This window comes from Meriones unguiculatus, chromosome 6 (genome assembly GCF_030254825.1).
Source record: "Meriones unguiculatus strain TT.TT164.6M chromosome 6, Bangor_MerUng_6.1, whole genome shotgun sequence".
Lineage (NCBI taxonomy): Eukaryota > Metazoa > Chordata > Mammalia > Rodentia > Muridae > Meriones > Meriones unguiculatus.
Window position 1 is genome coordinate 36,722,759 of NC_083354.1, and position 23,544 is coordinate 36,746,302.

A 23,544-nucleotide genomic window follows, 5' to 3' on the forward strand; every position below is an offset into this window, starting at 1 on the left:
ACCTTGTTTTAAAAACATACCCATAGCTTTGGGAATCACAGTTACAGGTGACCTTGAATGCCATCCAAGCCCTCGACTGTCTGGTGTCTCTCATCTTTTGTGGTTATGTATTATTCAAGGAGATGCGTATCAGTATCAGTCTCTTGTCCATGTCGCTGGCCAGGTTAGTCTGCCAAGACATCAGCTGCTTCCTCCCCGTAAGCACCCCAAAGTCTCGGCGGGGAGGGGAGTGCAGGGAACTCTAACACACAACGTGGGTATAGAGAATTTCATGGGCTGGACCCTGACCTGAGGGTCTCATGGGTTATGCAGACGCCATTGCCCTAGAAACTGGTTAGTTACTCAGTTTCGCAGATGAGGGACTGAGACAGAAGGCTTCACTGGCTTAACTGATTTGCTCAATGTCACAGAACCTGCAATAGAGAAACTGAGACAAATGCTACCCTGGAGTTCAATAAAGGAGCTGTGTGGTTCTGTTCTGCCTCCAGTCTCCAGACAGTAAGGGGATTAGACTTAGCACTTGTCTCCTGTGATGGAGAGCCTCTGTGGGTTGAATAACTACTGTAAAGAGTACCCAGTGTCACTCGCCAAGAGAAGGATTGCAATGTGATGCTTTAGATGTAAAATAGCATAGGCCTTTCGGAGTCAGGGTCAGCGTTACAGAGGATGATGTGTGTGGGAAGGATTTCAAATTAGAATGTTTGTCTTGTTTTTAAATAGCAGGAGTAATAATACTTTTAAAGCCTCGACACAGCTCACATGAACGGCTCTGCTGAAAACTGCAGTGATCATGGAGCCAGTCAAGAGAGAGACTTCAATGAGGCCTGCGCCATTTCCGTAGGATTGTAGAATGAATGCCTAGACAAAGCAAGTCGCAATCCCCTTCCACTGGACCCCAGTCCGAGTGAAGAAAGCACCGTCAGATCTCAGGGAGAGTTTTCACTTTGCTGTTTAAAGCACTCACTTCTCCATTACTTTCTGTAGTCTCATCTCAGCCTGTCATCTCAGGTGGGGCCAGTTTGGTTCAGCCTTGAGCACCAAGGCATGCTACCACACTCCAGGTGAGGTAACGTTCCCAGCAGCAATTGGAGAGTGCCCATTCCACACCCTCTGCTGCCTGAATTTGAAAAGGCCTCCAGTAAAACCCAGCATGTGCCAAGGCTAGAGCGCTAGCGGTAGGTAGACCTAGCCCAAATTCTAATGCTGTCTCCTGGCCATATCTAACCTCTGGGTGATTCCTATTTCTTACTGGTAAAAGGAAGAGGCAGCTAACCTACTGCCTTGAGTATCTGAGGCAAAGGAATGCTGACAAGGTGTTGAGGGAGAAGTGGGGACACAATAAAAAGCTCACTAAAGGGTAAGTTCCAACCTGAAAAAGTCTAGATTCGCTGTTTCTTTCTGTGTGTGTGTCTCTGTCTGTCTGCCTGCACACCTCCCCCCACCCTATTCTCTCTCTCTCACTCGATCGCTCGCTCACTCACTCACTCACTCACTCTCTCTCTCGACCATTGGCTCTGGTGTAGATTATAATTAACAGCCATTAGTTTCTTTTTGCTTGGGGGGTGTGTGCATGTGTGTGTAACAAGCTGTCAATAAGAACAGTCACACATCCAAGGCCCCTTACTTAAGAGCAAGTTGGCAAGAGAAAAAGACTGTTTACTTTCAAAGATAAAGATGGAGGAACAAAAATGAAGAGACATAAATTCAAGTCCCCTGGCTCTGGACTGAAAAACTCTCAAAAACTGAAAAATTCTTGCAAAGACACTGGGAATCAAGGGGGATCAAGAGCCCAAGGGTCAGGGTTGCCATAGCACAGTGAGCCCATCCAAGGAAGGCTGAGGACCAAGGAAAGGGTTTCTGTAGTATAACTGACAAATTAAGGCGTGCCTACTGTGTACCAAGAACTCAGCCTAGGGACAAGGAGCAAGCTGTACATGGTCTCTCTTCCTGGTACGTCTAACCTCAAAGGAGAATAGTTAGGTGCAAGGCAAAGGAAAACTGAGATTTAAAAAATAACTGAACACATATTTCTAGAATGTTTTATATCAGGAGCCTTTGCTAACCATATGCCTAACTTCACCAATGTGTTTGATGCTGTTTGCACACCTTTCAGATTCCATGCCTGTTTTCACCATTTCTGCCGTGAATGAAAGAGTGACTGTGGACAGCCTGCAGGAAGAAGCCTAAGAAATAACAGCACATCTGGGCTGTGGCCCCAGAACCATCGTGGAACCACGTCAGATGCAGCTGAGAGAAAGACAGCACTGGAGTGGAGACAATTTACAGTATGACAATGACTGTAACGTAAAATAAAATCAGAAATGACAAAACTGTGTGTCCAACTTTAATTAGCTAGGAATGGGCAAACACATACAAGAGAAAGGGAAAGGAAAGGAACAAGACAGATTGAGTCAAATTGTATTGATTAATTAATTACAACGACAGTTTTAGACATGTTAAAGTTTAGCCGAAACCCATGGAGAATAGGCACTTTTAAAATGTGTCCTTGATAAAGTAGTTCTGGAATCTTCCCTGACTTCCTGTGATGTGCACTACCTTGGGACAGGCAGTGCGGGAAACTGGAGTTCCTAGCAGTGAGACACTGGTGGTGACTAGAAGGTTCAGTAAAGGTGACAAAAAAAAAGCCAACAAAGGAATAATTAAGGTCACCATTGACTCTTATAGATGCATTAGAGGAAATTTCTTGACTTGTCAAAACTAAGATGATGAGATATTTCAGATACAGTTACAGAAAGACATCACGGAAGAGTTGTCTGAATTAAGACGTGAAAGAGAAGAAGGCCCCTCACACGCGTGCACACGTGCATGCACACACACAAACTTGACATGTTGGCCTCTGCAAGAAATAGAAAGGGAGGATCAGGACCCGAATGTAACAACAAGCAGAAGGTAGAAACCAGATAGACTTGGCTGGGCAGCCTGGAGTCCGAGCAGAGCGGCTGCCTGTGTTCTAAAAGCAAGCAGGGAGCCAGGGAGGACAGAGCCAGGTTCAGCGTGCTGAAGAAAGAAGAGGTGGGTACAGCGTAGAGTTCAGACAAGGGACTCAAGATCTGGATGTAAGGAGCCACGTGAGCCCGGGTCCTAGCCAAACAGTAGACCAGCTGATGGGCACGTGCTCATGTGCGCGTCTCTGCAATCACGTTAGTGGAATGAGTCCCACGATTGTTTGTGGAAAGGATTGCTTTTCTAGCCTCCACAGAGCCTGAGACCCTAGAGTGAACTTGGGGTGAAATGCTGACAGAGTAAGTCAGAACAGAGATTCCCTGCACACGTGACCTCTCTTCCCGTACAGCAGAGGACTGACAACTACAAACATTTCTGTGTGGTGACACGCTCCCGTCACCCACGTTTATTTCATGGACTCCCATTGTTAGCATCTGGGATGCCAGTTAGATGATTCAGACCCAAATAATACTCAAATGCCAAGTCATCTCCGTCAACAACAAAGCTAAGGCCATCTACTCTGACCCAGCTTCGAGAGGGCAATCTACAGAAGTGAAAATAGCTGAAAATAGCAGAGCCTTGCCAATGGTCAGGGATATGTACTGTCCCTCACACTCCTCCTTCTTTCCTTCTTTTTTTTTTCTTCATTAACATGGGCTACATGTATTTAAAGCTACTCCCAAGCTTTCTGCTATATAGCCAAGGATAACTTTGAACTTCTGACCCTCCCACCGTCATGCCCTGAGTGCTGGGATACAGATATGGACCATGACTTCCAGGTCCTTCAATGCTACGGGTTGAACCAGGGCTTCATGCATGCTAGGCAGGCACTCTATCAATTGAGAGCTACATTGCAAGCCTGCTTACTTACAGCTTGCTTTCCATGGGGCATGGGTCATCAGGCGACCACAGAGGTGAGCTTCTGATCATCTCGAGAGAAACAGTTATTGATATGGCTTAAGGATGCTTTCCTTGGTGACCTGAATTCCCACTATCTGCCTCAGCTTGTCATAGTGACAGGAAGCTTTTTAAGCCACGCCCTTCACCATGCCACCTGTAAGCCTCACAAATTCCACTGATGAACATCCCCTCATCTTGAGAGGGTTTCCCCATAGTGAACTCCACAAGAAGACTGGGCTTTGCACCCCCCTATACCCACCTCCTCCTCATCCATCAGACTGCAGAATTGTACCCTGAATTCTATGACTTGGCTCAGCAGCAGCAGGGCATGATGGTATATTTTTGGAAGCAGTTTCACTCCGACTTTCCTCAAATATTTGTTAGCACTATCTCCCCAAGAGTGCAGCGCTTTCTGGCACTCTCCTTCTCTGGTCCTTGGCTGTACGATGCTCTGACGCTTCATCTTCCTTCCTGCGCACATGTATTTCTAGGACGCTACATTTCCCCTTTTGCTCTGTAAGAATCCTATCACTCTCTGAGATTTAAAACTGAGCGGAATGAATGCTGTTTTAGGTAGAGTTACCCCATGACTAGAGCAACTTAGGGAGAAAGGGGCTTATTTCATTCACTGAATAATAGTTCATCATCAACAGCAGAGAGGGCAGGAACCTGGAGGCAGGAGCTGATGCAGAGGCCATGAAGGACTGCTGCTTACTGGCTTGGTTCTCATGGCTTGCTCAGTCTGCTTTCTTACAGAATCCAAGACAACCATCCCAGCTCTAGCACCACCCACAACGGGCTGGGCCCCCCCTCATCAATCACTAGTTAAGAAATGCCCTACAGCTGGATCTTATAGATGCATTTTTCTCAGTCAAGGCCCCTTCATTTCAGTTGACTCCAGTTTGTGTCAGTTGACTTAACTAGTCAGGCCAGATGCTTATTTTGGTCTCTGTCTTACTCTTTCTATCACTGTGATAAGACACCATGACCAAGGTAACTTAAAGGAAAAAAAATAAAATAAAATAAAATAAAAACATTTATTCAGAAATTACAGTTACAGAGGGTTAGAGTTCATGACTATTATGGGGCTGTGCAGCATGGTTCCAGGCAGGCAGGCAGGCATGGTGCTTGGCCTGAGAGCTCACATCTTGATCTACAAGCACAAGGCCAAGAGTGATAAATAGGAGCAGAATGGGCTTTTGAACCTGCAAAGCCCACTCTCAGTGGCACACCTCTTCCAACAAGGCCACACCTTACCTAAATCTTTCCTGAGCAGTTCTATCAAATGGAGACCAAACATTCAAATATATGAGCCTATGGGGGGCATTCTCATTCAAACTAATGCAGTCTCCTTGGTGGCACTAGATGATTGATTGATTGATTAGTGGAGGTTGACTATGGATAATGTGTGTACATAGACCATGGTATGAATGTAGAGATGACAGGATGACTTTGAGGAGTTGGGTCTTTCCTTGTACTTTACATGGGCTCTTAGGATCCAGCTCAGATCATCAGGTCTGAATGGCGCATTTACTCCTTAAGCCATCTGAGCAGCCCTGAACTTCTGTCCTCACCAGCATTGCAGCTGGAACATCCTTCGGCTAGGACACAGCCTTGGCAGCACTGTTAAATCAAGGCTCCTTCTTTGGGACCTCTGTGTCCCAAAGCTATAGGAGCTCCCCTTGGCTCCTCCAGCTTCTAAAACCAGATTACTTACATCTGTCCACATCTGTGAGCTTTCCTAAGCCTGTCCCAACAACTCCCCCCTTTGAGCAAGCGAGAACCAAGTATATATTCTGTGGAACTAGAGGTTACTAACACCCTGAGAAACTGGAGTTCTGTGGCCAGTTCCAACTAAGGAAAGTTAAAGACAAATAGTTGTACCCTACCAAGTACACTCTTGGGAAAATCAGAATGTGTTCACTATTTTTATTGGTCTCTGAAATGTGGAGGCCACCCAGTTACTGCCAGAATGATGTCAGGGTGCTATTTTGGTTTGTTTTATGTTGTTGTGTTCATTCTTTGTTTTGTTCAAGTTAGTTTGAGCTTGTCTGTTTCTTTCTTTCTTTCTTTTAACATCCCACCTACATGTAATTTCATATGCTGGACATTAGTGATGACAGCAAAATCCCAGAAGACCTCAGGAAAAAAATACAATGAATAGATAAATAGAATACAGATAGAAATGCAATACAAGCCATAGTTTCAGTCAGTCTTGGTAATTTCATTCATCAAGGACATTTAATAGTTGTAGTTACACATGAAGCAAACAAAATATTTCTACATTTAAAAAAAATAGCAGCTAATATTGAATGGTTACTTATAATAAGCTGGGTATGAAGGGAGGTTTTCTGTGGCTTCCACTGAATCTTCATTATGGGGACTCCTTATTGCCTTCATTTCCCAGACAAGGAAACAGAAGCCAGAGAAATGAAAGGAATTGGCCAAACCGCACAGCTCATACAGTCAGTGGTAAGGCCGGAATACCAAGCCAGGCAGCCTGAGACCAGGTACCTTAACTCTGGGGCCTGGGAGGATGGCTCCTGCCAAAGCCTGGTGAGCTGAGTCCAGTCACCAGAACCACATTAGCAACAGATGCAAGAGCAGGCACAGCAACGCCAGTCCCTCTGCAGTGAGATGGGAAGAGGAAACAGGAGAATTAAGGGGAAGTCATTGAGTCAGCTAACCTGCAGCTAGCCGTGCTGCAGCAGGAACAGCGAGACCCAGCCTCAGCATGGTAGGAGGAGACGAGACTCCTGAAAGTTGCCAACTAACCACCACATACTAGCTGGGTACATGCACAGCCTCATACACAAACATGTACACATACAAACACGTGCTACATAAACACACTTAAAAGGACCACATTCTGCTGCCTCCCGCCCACAAAAGACACTCAAAAGGATATTACTTCCTATGTCTCATCAACTATACTAAACTATTTGGACACGTATTTTGTACTCTTAAAGCAATAAGCAATTATCTTGGAAGTATGTATAAAATTGCAACGTGCTGCAATTTAATATCTAGTTTTAAAACCAATTTGCTGAAGTGTTGACTTCAGGATTTAAAATGTATTCCATTTAACCGGCAATTTAAATGAAAATTTAAATAAATGCTATAAATGGGTGTCTCATTTGCATGATCTGTTGATTAACTTTGATGTGCTATCATCTGTGCCCAGGACTATGCTCCCTGTCAAGGGCTGTTATGTCATCTTGGAGGTGAAAAGAGGGGACTTAAATCTCAGCTCCCCACACCTCAGGACCTGCACTGGGAAAGTCACTTGTGGCCACCCTTGCATGTAGGATGTGCAACTTACAATGGCCACCCTCATATGCAAGAAGTGTAATGACATTCTTGAGGATGTCTTTTGAAAACTTCACTGAGGAGCTGCTTGGAATGGCGATAGGACCTCCTCTGACAAGCTACATCATCTACAGTCCACACTGTCTTCCAAAGGAGGGGAACTCTGCCCAGGCATTCCTGAACAGTAAGTTCAGATGTGAGCCTGGAGGTGCATTGCTAGGGAAGACCTGAGGAGGACTGTCTGCCCAGAATCTGCCTGGTGTCTGACAGTCACCTCACTGGCATTGATGATGCTACTGATGGCACCTGGTGCTCTGTGGAACATCTGTATGATGCCAAGCACCCCTGATGTTGAGATGTATTTCTGAAACACTCCATAGCAGGTCACCAAGACACTATCTGGTTTTCCATCCATGGAAACGCAAATTTCTGCCACAGAAATTTGGATCCATCTAGAATATACCTCAGTGATTTTGTTTGTTTGTTTGTTTGGTTTATGTGTGGGAATCTAGGGTCTTGGAAATTCACAGCCAATAGTGAGTCATTTAGTGAATGTATCCCCCCCCTTTTTTATTTGATACTAAAAGTTTAAAGACTGTTAAATAAGTTTGTTGAGCACTGTCCATGGTCCCCTTTCTCACTGTTTAACTCAGGCTAGTCTCAAACCCACAGCTGCATTTCTGACTCAGTTTCCCAAGTGCTGGTATGGCAAACATGAACAACCACAAGTGGTATTTCCAAACTAGTTTTATTATGTCACATATCATTGTAGCTGGCATTTTGTTAGAGCTATGTCAGGGCTGTGGCACATCCTCTATATGAAGACTTCTGTTTGCACAGCAAAACACTGAAAAACAAACAAAACTCACTTTGTATAAGCCAGTCTTGGGGGAGGACATATTGGTTATCTATAGTTTCGTAAGCACTGATCCCCAATCACAGTAGCCTAAATCAACAAGGGTGTTTTTCCTTGAGGTTTAGTGGGGTCAACAGGTGTCTTCTGATCTCATTGGCATACCGAATCCAGGCGGCACACTGTCTCAGAGCCGAGCTCAGCAGAGGTGACTAAAAATGCTGGGGTGCTTCTAATTATTCAGTGGGTTGACTGTGCTTGCTCACAAGTTGATGGCAGGGTTAAAAACAGAAGAGGGAAAAGCCACCTGGCCACTTGCGGCCTCAGATTAGATGTCACACAGCGTTGCTTCTCTTCTCTTCTCCTCTACTGTGAGAACAGGCACAACCAGATTGGAGGTCAGGGAGGGGAAACTTCACCTCCTGACAGAGAACAGTGTTACCTTGAAGGTGGTATGTCTGTGAGGAAGGGAGAAAGGCTGAGCCATGTGTGTAGCCTCTCACAGGCCAACATTCTTAGACCTAACCGCCATCATTCCCACACCAGTGCTTCCGAAATCCTAGCCCGTGACACATTCAGGCTTGAGATCAGGAACTCTGTGGCCTGAATCTGGTCTAACCATTGCTGCTGATCTTGGCCCAAACTCCCATAGGCTAAAACACAAGTTGGTAGTTGCTACAGGCAACGTCCGTTAGCGACCTGAGACAGAAGAACACGGGATACATTTGCAGGAACGGACAGGAGGCCCAGGACAATTGAAGGCCTGTAGCCGTTCTGAAATCTAACAAGGCCTACTGCGTGTGTTACACACACTGAATACTATCTCACTTGGCTCTCCTAGGTGGTTTCCTGGCCCGTTGCTCTCTGGGGCTCTGGCAAAACTCAGAAATTGAAGCAAGATCTTGGCTTCTCTCACCACCTTAGAGCTCGGTAGCAGGGTTGGGCAGATGCAGGCAGGGGATAGCCTGGCCCATCACCCTTCTGTGTAGATGGTTGGCTGTGAACCCCAGACTTTCCGTGCTCCACCCCCAAAATCCGTGGCGCGAAGTAATCCCTTCATTCCTTTAATTCCTTTCAGGAGTTTGCCCGTGGCAGTAGGGAGAGTAACTAATACAGGCTCCATTGGCCCCCAGATGGGCTAATTCTGGCTGAAGTCACAAATGTTGGGTTCGGTTTCCTGTATTCACAAAGGAACCCAGCTCACACTGTTTGCTCCACACTTCATACTCCCTGGCTTCACAGCCTCCCTGTGGAAAAGCCACGTCTAGCAGAGCGTTCCTGTGTCCGAATGCCAGTTGTTTTAGTTTGATCTCTGTTATGGTAAGATCCCTCACTGGAAAAACAATGTAGGGAAGGAAGGTTGGTTTAAGCTCACAGTTTCGGGATGCAGGTCCCTTGTGGGGAAGTCAAGTACAGTTGGGAGCAGAGAGAAATGGATCCACAAACGCATGGTACTCGGCTTCCTGTCCTCTCACACAGCCGGAGCTCCAAGCAAGAAAAGTTATGCCCAACTTTCAAGCTGGGTTTTCCCACATCGGTTGAGGCGGTCACGATAATACCTCAGCACAGAACCACAGGCAAGCCTGACACATTGGCTCCTGCATGTGACTCTCTCCAGGTGACTCCAGATTACATCACGTTTACAGTTAAAGCCATCATACCATGAACCACACAGACACTGTTACATAATTTTGGACAAATCTTTGAACAGCTTAGGAGAAGGGAAACATCCCCAATTCTGCAAATCCAGAAATGAGGAACAGAAAGGTCAAGTAAGCTGCCGAGGGCCCGTACATGTCAGACAGTACATTTAGAGCCACTGTTCAGACTGTGACTGATGGCTACACCCCTTCCCTTTCCACTAAACCCTGTGGCCTCTCTCCTCCGGGAGGGGAGAGTCACCAACAAAGCAACAGAAGAACAATTAAGTGCTGAGCTGACATGCCGTATCGAACACTTCTGGGCAAAGCCGTCATCGTCCTTCCATTCGACAATTACTTTCTGAGATTCTCTTTTGTTGCGCCATCAACTTGAAAAATAAGGGACACTGGCTAGCATTACGAAATTCAATTTTTCATAGATTTTCCTTCTCTTCCATCACTACTTCATACAAATTATTCACTGAAATAAAACTGGGTAATGGCGTAATAGAACATCCCATGGTGGAAATGCACGCAGAGGAGGTATGCTGCCTGCACTGTCTTTTTTAAAGTCACATCTGGAAGAACAGATAGAGCATAAAATACCAGTTAAGTCTGAGCTGGTTCTGTAAGTCTATACTCAATACAAGGTGATCACCCAGCAGAGCACCTGCAGTGCTGAACTGGAAAGATCTTGTCTGGTGAAAACCACAAAGGTGCCCTTCACGTTATATACCACAGGCCGAAAGAACAGGGTGGGAATCCAAGATTTTCTAGTGCTGAGGTTAACTCACCAGTATCTTTCTTTTTGAGACAGGGTTTCCTGTAGCTCAGGCTGTAGCTGAGTTTGACCTTTGAACTTGTGATGGTTTTGCCTCTACTTCCTGAGCGCCTCAGATCACAAGCCTGGTTTCTGAGGTGCTGGGATTGAACAGAATGCTAGGTGAGCGCTCCACCAACTCAGCTACAACCCCAGTCCACAACAGGGATTTAAGTGTGTAGCAATGGCTTTGTTAGCACCAGGTGACTTAGAGAGCTGCAGTACTTGGCAGTAAGAAGCTCCTAGGTGCTGAAATGCTTAGCCTTGCCCCAGGATATGGAAGTACAAACAGAAGCAAACACAAGCTCTTGGGCATCGAGGCTGCTCAGCAGGTAAAGGTGTTGCTAAGGTTAAGGACTGAATTCCACCTTAAGGACCTGAACTGTAGAAGCAGAGAACTGACTCCCAGAACTTGTCCTTTGGAGACTATGTACTCACCATGGCATGCACACAGGAAAGACAGAAACAAAGAAAGAACGCATGGGATTTTATCAGAGTGTGTTTTTACATTTTACACTTTACAGAGTGTATTTCTTAGATATCTTTAACCACATGCCCTAACAATATATACATAAAGAGTATTCTGCTATGGGAGTATTGAGTGGACTTAAATTTCCCTGAGTAAATAATGCTTTCAGCTAAACATGTCTCTATATTATCTATCAGTAGTCAACAATGATCTTGGGAGAAAGCCAAAGTGAGTTTTTAGTCCTGTAACAGAATTACAACATTTTAGGGTTTTGCTGTGTTTTGAGATGGAGTCTTTCTTTGTGTATATCTTCATTAGGATTTCTGTTGCTGTCTAGAGACACCGTGACCGCGGCAACTCTTATAAAGGTAAACCTTTAACTGGGGCTGGCTTACAGTTTCAGAGGTTCGGTCCATTATCATCATGGCGGGAAGCCCGGCAGCAGGCAGATGTGGTGCTGGAAAAGCCCAGAGTTCTACATCTTCACCAGACAACTTTCTGTTTTCATTGATTTTATTCACTTTCTAAGCTTGACTATCCTGGAACTTGTTCTGTAGACTGCCTTTGAACTCTGAGATCCACCTGCCTCCGTCTCCTGAGTGCTGGGATTAAAGACATGCACCCCCACCATGCCTGGACCTAAACTTTTTTTAAATTCCTTTTCCCAAGATCTTTATAAGTTCTGAGTTGTAGGTCATTCCAGATGACCTACATGTTGACAACCAAAACTAGCCATCACAGTGGAGCACGCTGGCTTCACAGTCAGGGTAAACTTTCTGCCTGGCCTCATGAGCGCTGGGGTTATAGGTGTGAACCATCACACATAGCTACAAGGAACCCGTCATCCAAGTGTTACATCCATTGCCATCTCCATCAGAGCAACTATGACTACCAAGAAGAGATCTTCAAGGGAGTTGAGTCTGTTGACATTTGACCTCTCATAGAAGGCAGTGACAGGATGGGGGGTGTCATTGTTAAAGTGCATACCCAGCTGCAGGGCATGGCTGGCACACCCTGCCCTGGGGGCAGATCTTCTCTCCCAGAGGCCCTTCATTGTATAATTCAGACGTTCTGCAGCCCTCTTTCCTCTCTCTCTCTCTCTCTCTCTCTCAACCTCACCTTCCCTATATAATATAGTGTCATCTCACCATTAGCTTATTTAGTTATATTCAATCAATCATTCATTAGAACCTCAGATGAAGTTCTTCTGCTCCCTCTCAGTGCTAGCTGCATGGTCAGAAATGCCAAGGTGCAGAGACAGTGGAAGGTTAACCAGAGCCCTGAGCATAACAGCCGCTACCATCTGCACGGAAACACTGATGGGGACGACTCTGAAAATGTTGACCAGGTGAGCTGTGTGGGTCTAACTTTTCCTGAGATAGCTGGCCACACATCAGTAACAGACAGACCAAGACAGCAATTCCACTCAAATCTAGCTTGTGACTTAATGGGTATATTGGGTGTAAGTTATAGGTGAAACAAGAGCAAGGGAATACTTAGAGAAATATGAATGAAGGGTCTATTATAGGAACATGGGAGAACCCCAAACCACTGTGTCACTGAAAATGCTCCCCAGGCATAGGGGATGAATTCTCCCATAGCTGCATGGACGGAGCTCTCTCCCCTTCAGTTATATTTCCACCCTTTGTATTCTCCATCACCTCTTGAGACTTTCAGAAGACAAGTAGCTTGGACAAAATTGCACAGAGCTGTGAGGGAGGTGATGGAGGGGTTAAGTAGCAGGAATCTCAGATTTCTGTCTAATAACCATTTACCCTCTCTTCTTCAGTGGAGGAAGATCCACTGGCCTGATCTTTAAGAACCTTGGTGGACTTACATGAAAATCCCTGCCTTGCAGGTAGAGCAGACCATGAGTCTCTACCTTTATCCTCCTCAGAGAAAGAAAAGCTTTGGAAGGTTCAAGGGTATGCGACTCATCTGGGTCACCTTGAGGACCTCAAGGCAACCCTCCTTCTCCATCCAGCTTCAGAGGACCTCACCACTGACAAAGCTCTCAGGTGACCTCCTCCATGAGGAAAAGGCCAGCATCTCTGTATTAGTTACTTTTCCCATCGCTGTGACAAAATGCCTAACAATAGCAACTTCAGAAAGGAAGGAGGGAAGGGTATATTTGAGCACACAGCCTGAGGCATCGTGGGGGGAAGGCATCAGGAGTGACCCATTGCATCCAGGCAGGAAGCAGAGAGCGATTAATGCCAATGCTCAGCTCTCATCAATTTGACAGTGAAGATGAACTCTCACAGTTGCCTTCTCTGTGTCCACAGGACACCGTAGAGACCAAATGCTGTTCCCAGCATTTATGACAGTCTCTCTCTCCCTCTCCTTCTCCTCCTCCCCACCATCACTTTATTCCACAAATGTTACCTGATGGACACTTCCTCTCTCTCGCCCTTGGCCTCACAGATAACCTTTCAGCACACACTAGGCGCGCTGCACTCTGAACTGGTTATGCTTTTGCCCTTCAGGCCTGGTGTGTCATGGTGAAAGGAAAAGAGAAATATTTGGAAAGCGCTGCCTCCAGGCAACCGCCGGCCTTATGAAGCTATCATCTTGCTTGAAAGGGTCCGTTTTGACTGCGGGGATCTAAACATTGCTCTCCATTCTCTTTGTTTTCCGCCTACAAAGATCATAATCTCTGGAAGGCAGGGAGGTGAGCTGCATGCAGAGGGCTGCAGGGCCTCGGAGGGATGCAGAAGAAGCATTCGGCAAGTCTGAAAGTGTCCTGTGCCTGGACATGCTTCCAAACTGAATCACGGTAAGGGTTCAGCCACGAAGACCTAAACTAGAGTCTCCAGGAAGCGAAGTTCACAGGTGTAAACCGTGTCTATGGAGCTTTAAACCCACTCACTGTGTGAAAACGGCGTATGTCATAGTGAGCCACCCTGCCACCCCCTGTGTGAATGACCCTCTCGGTGGTGCAGCTGATAGGCAGAATGAAATGGAAGACTACAAAGGAGGGCCTAGAGAGACGGCAGAGAGGTTGGGGCACTTGAAGTCCTATTTGGTTCCCACCACGATTATAGGGCTCCTCACAACTGCCTGTTATCTCAGTCCCAAAGGATTGGACACCTGCACTGGTGTGCCCACACCTGCACACACACACACATATGAACACCTGCACTCTACCCACGCACAGCTACATACGGACGCCTGCACTCCTGTGTACACACAGACACATGTGGCCACTTGCACTCATATGTACACACCCCATGCAGGCACATATGAACACACAGTCATGTATGCATGCCTACACACAGATACATAGTGACACCTATGCTCATGTACACACACTGGCATGCAGACACTTACGAACCCCTGCACTCGTGTACACATCCACATAAGACACATATGGACACTTGCGCTCCTGTGCACACACCCACACACATATCACACATACATAAAAATAAGTCCTTAAAAGTAGAAAGACTGCAAGAGAGAAAAATACTGGCACCATGCTCCCCCAAGGGAGAAACGGGGGTACATGCCAAAAGCAGGCATTTCTCTCCAGCCTGGTCACAAAATGTTATCAGTTACTCCAGATCACGAACAAGAGCTGCAATTATACATGCAAACATTCACATGAAATATTGCTTAATTTTAATGTGTCTTCTGTAGGCGTCTCTTATCTGATATAAAAATAAGTCAACTATCTATAATACACAAAGGAGCGGAGAAGAATGTCAAAATGACAGAGCATGGTCGCTGCGACGGTTACATGCTAGTGCTGGTTCTTCCTGTGGAGGACCTGTGAGAGGCGAGCTGATGGCGTGTACAGCCCCGCCTTCCATGGACGGAACCACCAGAACGTGAGATGGTAATCCACACTGAAGATCGACACAGTCCCAAAGAGTGACAAGTGGTGTCATCGTGTTCATCAAAAGAGCATCACGCCGAGCCCAGGAGATGTAGCCATGATTCCTTTCCCAGGGGAAATCTGCAGTTCTAACTGCAGGAGGTGTGGCCTGAAAACAGGGATGGTGGCAGAGGCAGGACTCTCCAGGTTCCCTCAAGCCTCCCCACGTAAAAGATCTCAGCAGCTCCTGGAGATGTGCCATCTCCACCATCTTAGGGAAAAAAAACAATCTCTGTCCTGTCTCTGTCTCTGTCTCTGTCTCTGTCTCTCTCTCTGCTGTGTTCTCTCTGTGTGTAGCTTTGGTTCTGAGCAGAAAGTATTCTCCACTCAGCCCCTTCTCCCTGTTAAAAATGACAGAACTCAAGGTCTTCCTAACTCATTCTACAGCAAATTTGTTATTCACTTGAGTTGGCTTAGTTAAAAAAATAACAAAATAAATAAATAAAGCCTGCTCCCCAAAGAGATGTGTACTTATTTATTCATCCAATTCAATAAACATTTACATAATGAGCAGAGGAGGAAGCACTTGTCTGAGATTGTGGGGTGGGGTGATGAAGAGTTAGGGGTGTATCTGTAGAGATGTCTGAGAAGAGCTTTAGAGTAAGCCCCAGAGATCTAGTACACAGCTACTCCAAGAACCAGCTCCTGAGTTCCTGAGGCTGTAAACTGTAGGAGCCAACCTCATGCAGTCTTTCAATCTGCATCCTTTGGGCCGGCCTAGCAACACTGTGGAGAAGACTGGTCTCCACTCGGTCTCTTCATCCACCTGCCCCACCCCACCCCACCCCCGTCTGTAGGATAAGGAGCTCTGTCCCTGCAGCCAGCCTCCCACGGTACTGGCGAACTTCAGCCAGGGGCCTCGCCACCTTCTCTGCTCACAGCCCAACAACCGCTACTGTTTTCCCCCACAGTAATACAGGTGGACAGTGACTGCAGGCCCGTGAGATGGCTCAGCCCTGAGCTTGATTCCCCAGGGTTCACACGGTGGAAGGAGAGAAATGACTCCTGAACGTCGTCCTCTGGCCCCTCCTACATGTCCCCACACATTCATGTGTACATACTCACATGCTTGTGGATACACCCACACGCAATAGCGAAACAAGCAAAGTCAAGTAAATGAAAGTAGGGAAAGAAGGAATGTCAAGCGGCCTAAGCGGCCATTTGTCAAAAATCTAAATACTTGCATCCCTGGGGTCCCAGGAATTGGTCACACTAGCAGCTTTTCAACTCTGTGCCTTGAACCATTCATCTTTCTCCAGAATGGCAGAGCTCCCTTTCTGGATGGTTGTTCTTATGTTTTTAGTTAACTTTCACCCGGTTGTTTCCTCCGTCTTTGTTATGATAACGAGAGCTGAAAGGGCATTAGTGTTCAGAGAGTTAATTAGAGCACATTTCGGAGCCCAACGGAAGACTGTTTTCAACAACAGAAATGACATTCCTGCCTGGAAGAGAAGGTGTGACCAGGCCAGAAGAACCCAGCTGGAGAGGCTGGCTTAAAATGAATGGAAAACCGTCCACACAAAACAAAACCCTCAGCTTCAAGCCTTTGCCTCCAGACATTTTTTTTTTAAATTGTTGGCACCAGTAACAGAGACTCACTTCAAAAATACAAATTAGTAGACGAAACCAAGAGAAATCCACTTTCCACCTAGTTGTAGCCAAGATGCTGAGCCCCTGGGCATATCTCCTCTTCAACTCCAGATGCATTTGTATAAGTGGGTTTTCCCTTTCAACAGACTGTATTCTTATCCAATGCACTATTCTGCAATCTGCTATAATTTAAATAACTCAACATTTGCATTTTTTAACAGAGTCCCTAGTGCTAAATATTTAATGTATACTAACATTTTACTATTACTATTGAGTGGGAGAAAAAAAAGATAATTGCTTTAAATTTTAATGAAAAAGTTCAAAAACAAACTGTAAGAAATATTTGAGAATTTTTGAACAAGATCCACAAAAGCTTAAAATATCAAAACTTTGCAAAATTACCCCATAATACTTCCTATTAGTACTACTTAAAATAATCAGTAAATGAAAGCCTGCATTCTAACTATCTTGTTCTAAAGCTTAATGAAATTACTGGAAGAAATGAGGAGCTGAATATGAACGATTTAATAAGATGCCTGATCATCTAATAAGCCTGATGGAGAAAAAGATTTTTGTACCAGTTTCTAGAACTTCAGGATAAGTTTTAGGAGTGTACTTGAGGCAGGGGTTAAGCCGTGCACAGAGGAATCAGTGCAGAAGACACATTTGCAAATGCAGAGAGAAAGGTGATGTTTTCTAACTGGGAATCCCAGAATCCAGGGGTCTGCAGAAGCCAGACAACAGCACCGCCCATGAGTAGCTACAGGGGCTGCAGGAGTTAAGGTTCTATGACAGAAAGGTCCCAGAGCCTGGAAAAGATAGAAAGCTGGGATAGCAATGTCTAAGAAGGGCTTCCCAGAGAAGAGGAGAGGCAGGCAGAGAGAGAGAAAGGGCAAGAGGGAAGGAGAGAGACAGAGAAAGAATGCTGAAGCCCCCAGATGCAGCTGTTCAGAGAGCCTGCCGAAGGTGCTGATGTCGTCTGCTGCAGACTTCCTGCCACGGAGCCACCTACTTGTTGTAAGTCAAGCGGCAACCCCTGAGCTTGCCATAGCTATGCCACACAGAGAAGAGGTGATGGGGAGGAAGCTGGGAAGATGGTGCAGTGGGTAAGAATGCTCACTGTGCAAGCACAAAGACCAGAATTCACGTCTCCTGTGCCCGTGTGAAAAGCTGGGCATGCCTATGCACTGGTAACCAAGCAAGGAGACAGGGTGAAGTGGGGTGGGTGGCAGAGACAGGGTCACTGGGGATGACCTGCGGGCCTAGCTCCAGATTCAATAAGAAACACTGTCTCAAGGGACTAAGGGGAAGAGAGGTATAATTCTGGAGTCCTCTCCGTACAAGGTCAATGCCCAGAGCTCTCAGCAGGTGGTACAAGTCAGGCACTGGTTCTCAGGAAAGGTAGCATTGCGATGGTCCATCACAGCCTCCGTGATAAGCATGGCCCACCACGCCTCTGCATCTAATAGTGATAATCATAGCAGTACCAGTCAGAGAGAGCAAGTGTGTGCAGGGGATAGGCCACGGCTGGGTGTCTATGTCTCTCTTAAATTAATCTTTCCTGGAACTCTGAGGCCAGACCCTGCTATAATCCAGGATGCTAGACCACAGTCTGGCTGCTTTGCCAAGGATACCTGAAACTGATCCTCAGCTGTGGCCACTTTGAAGCACTCAGAGAGGAAATGGTTACCAGTCAAGCATTCCTGAGCTGTCATAAAATGACCATGTCACAAAGGAGGGAATGTTGGGGGCAGTGGGAGGACAAAGGCCAGCAAGGCCATGCATGCAAGATGACAACAGGTTAGAAATAAGGATTTTTGGTTTCTGGCTTTGACCAACTGTTTTTGCTACTTCAGTTTCCTTTCCAATTACTTATCTCTTTTAAAACAGTTACTCTGTTTTTTGTTGTTGTTGTTTTGGGGTGTGTGTGTGTGTGTGTGTGTGTGTGTGTGTGTGTGTGCTTGCTAGGGGGCCTTATATAGCCCAAGTTGGCCTTGAACTCCTTATATAGCTGAAGACGACCTTGAATTTTGGATTCTCTTGCTTCTGTCTCCTAAGTGCTGGGATTATGGGCTGGAGCCACCACACCCGGCTCCTGTGCTATTTTGTATCACTGTGAAGTTGGAAATGAAATGTTCACAAATAATTAGGGGGTCAAGTTCAGCAAAGTCAGCTGAGAGGATCACCTGAGTGCCCAGCGCCCAGAGCTGCGAGTCACACTCTTCAAAGTGTACGCTTAGTGCAGGGAGTTGGGGGCGGGGAGGGGAGCAGCTTCCTTACAAGAGCAAAGCCAGCTTCTCAGACTCAGAAAGACAAGGCGTCCGAGGGATACCCACCAGAAGATTGGCTTTCCTGCTTAAGTCCTTGCATGGCATAGAACTATTCCCCCCAAGTTAGAATGCATTCAAATAAAATCTTTTTTTTTAATTTTTTTTCTTATTAGTTACATTTTGTTCAAATAAAATCTTATAAATCTTATACTCCATCATAGTTTGGTTAAGCCACCCAATCATGTCTATCGTTTAATGTGTAAAGACTTATACATTTTTCCTGTTGTGAATAACTCCAAGAAGAAGAAAAAAATGTGTATTTAAATTTTAACAAATATGGCTAAGTGCCCAGGAGCTGTGCATTATTACCAGAAGCCATCTCCTACTGCCTCTCTTTTTCCCCTTGAGATGGGCGGGATCTCATGTCACTCAGGCTGCCCTTAAACCCACTCTGTAGCTTAGGATAACCTTGAACATCTGTTCCTCCTCCCTCTAGCTAGAATGAAAGTTGTGAGCCACCACACCTTGCTTGGAAAGAAACCTGGGGTCTCCTGTGTGCTGGGAAGGCATGCTACCAAACCCCATCACTGCCGGATTCATTCACTTCACCAGGCAAGTGTACTTTGAATGCACATCCCTACCGTGCACCTGCGCTTTGCTGGGTGCTGAGAATGCAATGCATGTAAGTGGTCCGCAGCCTCAGGCTTCAGGAAGAATCCCAGGTAATAGAATTGGGGTGGGAGGGAGGGGTTTTGGAGAAGCAATTACAGACACATACATGACAACTAGGTATGACGTGGGTGATAAGGCACCTATTAATTACTCACACCAGCTAACTCAGAGCAGGGGGAGAAATCTGGTCGCTGGCTGTAGTAGTAAACCCCCTATGTTGGAGTTATACGGATCAAGTTGTTTCTGGAAAATCGCTTTCACAACAGTCACCTGACTTGGAGTTCATTCTTCTGCTCTGTTCCAATGTATAAAGTAACTCTACCAGCCCCTTATGGAAACCCGACGGCAAAGTAAAGAGGGATGGCACCCAAAGTTGACCTCAGACCTCCACACGCATGCTTCAGACACACACGTGCATGGACAAACTGAGGCTCACAGGACTGCAGTCATGCATGAATCCTGAGACACGACTGTGAGCCAGAGAGTTTCCATATCGTCTTCTTTTTCCTCCATTTCTACAGTTACCCCAGGAGAGCAGCTCTGGTCTTTAAGGGTCTGCCTGCTCCCAGACAACTGCCTAAACTTGACTCATCTAGCATGGTCAAGAGAAACAATGATCTGCGAACCTGCCCTGAGAGGGGGACTATTACACCCTGACCCTCAGAGTCAACTTGTCTGCCGCGCTCAGCAACCAGAAGGTTCTGCCAGAGGAGCACCCACTGCCCGCCCCTTCCCCACCCACGGTCTAACATCCATAGCCATTCTTGCATTTTTCCCCATCCCAAAGCTCTCCCAAGGACGTTGAGTCGTAGTCCAGGATCCTTTCCGGTGTGCTTCTGTGGTCCTTGAAGGGTAAGCAAGGGATGTCAGTGTAGATGATCCGCACTCTCTACTGCCCAGCGGAGGCAGAGGTTAGCTGCTCGGATGTGCTGCCGAGCCAAAACCCTGGGGTGGGCACGAGGAGTAACCATCTGTACGAATTATAGCTTCCTTCCTACCAACCTACTAACAGGCTCAGATAAGATGATCCTGACAGCTTGGCAGGGTAAGGGCAGAGTCATTTGCCACATGCTGGAATTTTCCCAGGTTGGGTTTCATTCAGGGAGGTCCAACCCACAATCCACGGGACACATGCGCCCCAGGATAGCTATGAATATACCTCAAAACAATTGATTGTGAACGTACTTAAAATATTGGCGGTGCTTTTGGCAATAATGTCTAAACTGAATTTAACATTTCTCATGTAACTTTGGGATGAATGTGGTCGAGCAAAGCCACAGTGTTGAATACTGCTTACGCAGGACTGGAGAGTTGGCTCTGCAATTAGGAGTGCTGACTCCTCTTCCAGAAAAAGAGGGGTTGGTTCCCAGGACCCACATGGGGTCTTAGAGCCAACCATCTAAAATCTAAAAGCCGGGGGGAGCCGACACTGTCTTCCAGTCATTGTGGGCATCAGGCACACACATGGCACACAGGCATACATTCAAACAAGACACTAAAACACCAACTAAAATAAATGTTAAAGGGGAAGAAACAAATTTTCTCTTTCACACACACACACACACACACACACACACAAATACAGAGTCTTGTTATCAAACATCAAGATTTCAATTTCATTACATCTCAGCCTACTAGTCTTATCCCAGCACAGACAAGTGACATTTCAATAGAGCAGAAAACATTGTCAACCACCCCATTAATGGGAATCAGATTTCCACTGTAAACATAGTTTCCACAATAACCAAATGTAATCACACAGAGCTGTATGAATGCTGGTGTTACTATTTCAATAGCAAGAATTATACTTTGAGTGAAAAGAATCTTTTATTGTTAATAAAAATACAATGGAATTCAATATAATTAATACTCCAACTCTTCCTGGGTGCCAGATGGCTGGATCATAATATCTATCAGAGCACGAGGAAGAATAAAATTCCTTATCTGCACTACCATTCCTTACGGCCATTTGCCGTGACGAACAGGTCTATAACAAACAGTCAATGAGGCAGTGGAAAAGCAAGAACACCATTTAGTTTACTTATCAAATGTCACTCTGCACTATTGTCTCATAAATATTTGGGGATGTATGAAGCCTGACAGGCAGATCCTGTACCTGTTAAAGATGCCATAACAAGTTTATGGTACAATTCAGGGCCATTAACCATCATTTTATCACCTGCTCTGGGACGTCCAGACAGACTGACTTAAGCCTTCTGGTTTGTCAGAAATTCAGGTTTAAAATGAAAGGGGCTAAGGGTGTGATCCGGTTGGTAGAGTGCTTGCCTAGCACCGAGGACTCAGGAGGTAGGAGATGGACAGTAAGGAGTCCAAGGTCATTCTTGGCTATATAAAATTTTTGCCCAGGCCGAGCTACCCAAAAGATGGATATGAGGAAATATGTCCCAACTGGCAAAACATTTGCCTTGCAAGAATGAGGACCCGAGTTCACTCCCCAGAACCTGTATAATGTGTTTATATGCATATATAAAACATTATATATGTATGTGATGACACATGCTGTGATCCCAGACACAGAGAGCTGGAGACAAGCGTCTCTTGGGCTTGCTGGCCAGCTGAGTCTACTTGGAGAGTTTTAACACAATGTGAGAGGGGCTGTCTCAGGAAACAAGGTGGACAGCTTCTGAAATACACCCCCAAGGCTGAATTCCGGCCTCCACCTTCATACCCTTGCCTCTGTACATCTATGTGCAAGTATGCATGTGCCCCCCCCACACGGAGCAAATCATGTGTAAGGTGTATGAGAGGTAGCCAGCAAAAGCTGGCGGGTGAGTTAAACAAGGCTTCACCCTGCTCGGAGTCCTTGCCTGGCTAACCACTGAGCAAAATACCCAACTCTGACAGTGACTGATCCCCTGGGCCCCCTGGCATGGTTACCTGACTACCTGAAGAACAGAAGCCCGAGGGGACTTTCTCAACTCCAAGGAGGCCTCATTAAGCCCTCTCACTGCCTTCCCACCGGGTCTCAGACAAAGAGGAGTTATTCCTGGAGGAGGACTCTTAAAAGGTCAACAACTAACCAGTTAGTGAGAATCTGAACAGTAGTGACCTTTCCGAGGGTAGAAAAATGCCTGGGACGGCACAAAGTCAGGGGGTCCCGGCCGAAGTCTGTGGCAAAGATTAGAACATGCTTAGCTCGCTGTGGGTCAGTTCTGACAGGGTAGCGCATTTCACCAGGTGTGAAGAGTCCCAGGTCCTTCCCTGGAAAAATAACTAATGCCTTAAAGATAAAGGACCAAGTGGCACCGAGTTATACAGACTTCTTGAACCGGCTCAGCATTAAACAACTAAGACTCCAGTTTTATGATTCCCGAGTTGTGGAATGAGGTTGCCTGTGGGCTAATGACCTGTAATGAAGGGGCGGATGGAGACAGCCCACTGGGGCTGTGCAGTCCTTGTCCCAAAGCACTGAAGCTGCACTGTCAGTCTTCCCGGGAAAGCGCTGGCACCCGGGCTGGAAGCTCAAGCATCAGAGCCAGTGCCAAGGAGAAGACTTCATTAGCTCAGTATTCCACCTCCCCATCCCCCCAAAGTGTCCCGCGGAGCTCCCTGAACTTTATAAAAGTTAACTCTCGAACCAACGGAAAAGATCTACGGAAATCGGGGCTCCTCGTGACACAAGCTCTCTGCTTAAGGAGGAGGTGGTGGCCTGCCTGCTGCCTAGCAGCTGCAGGACGCTGACGCCCAGGGGGATGCGCTAGTTAGTTACCTTGGCTGGCGCCCTGGGGGTCGCAGGCTTGGCTCATCTCGGCTCCTCGCTTCACGGCTGGGGCTGCAGCGGGGCTCGCTCTGGATCGCCAAAGTGCAGAGAGAGACAGCTAGGGACCAGGACAAGCCCGCCACTGCTCTGCGGTGCCACCCAGGCTGCAGTGCCCGCCTCCCGAGGCAGCCTGAGGTTTTCTAAAGAAGACACGGTTTGAGCCAGGGCCAGTCCCTCCGCCCTGTCTGGAAGGTGGGGGATAGGTGCCAGGGGCGTGTCCCTGGGACAGGCCGAGAAGCCCATCGGCAGCAAGGCAGTTCTGGTGACCTCCCACTGTCCACCTGCTCTTTTTTCCTCTTCCCACCCTCATTCCCCTGTTCTTGTTTGTTTTTATGTCTGTTTGTTTGTTTTTGAGTCAGAGTCTGACTCAGCCCTGGAACTCAGTAGCTCAAGCTGGCTTAG

General features: G+C 46.5%; 1 protein-coding gene across 2 annotated transcripts in view; it reads right to left on the reverse strand.

Moving 5' to 3' along the window:
* The window catches only part of Gadl1 (glutamate decarboxylase like 1), a 170,036-nt gene extending 146,733 nt beyond the window's left edge, over positions 1 to 23,303 (reverse strand). The window contains exon 1 of one of the 2 annotated variants that reach the window (XM_060385105.1): positions 23,092 to 23,303. In XM_060385105.1, the coding sequence (XP_060241088.1) occupies positions 23,092 to 23,128 (37 nt within the window). In that variant the 5' untranslated portion in view covers positions 23,129 to 23,303. The remainder of the gene's footprint in view (positions 1 to 23,091) is intronic. The other variant, XM_060385104.1, reaches the window with a different exon arrangement.
* Between the last annotated feature and the right edge of the window lie 241 nt (positions 23,304 to 23,544).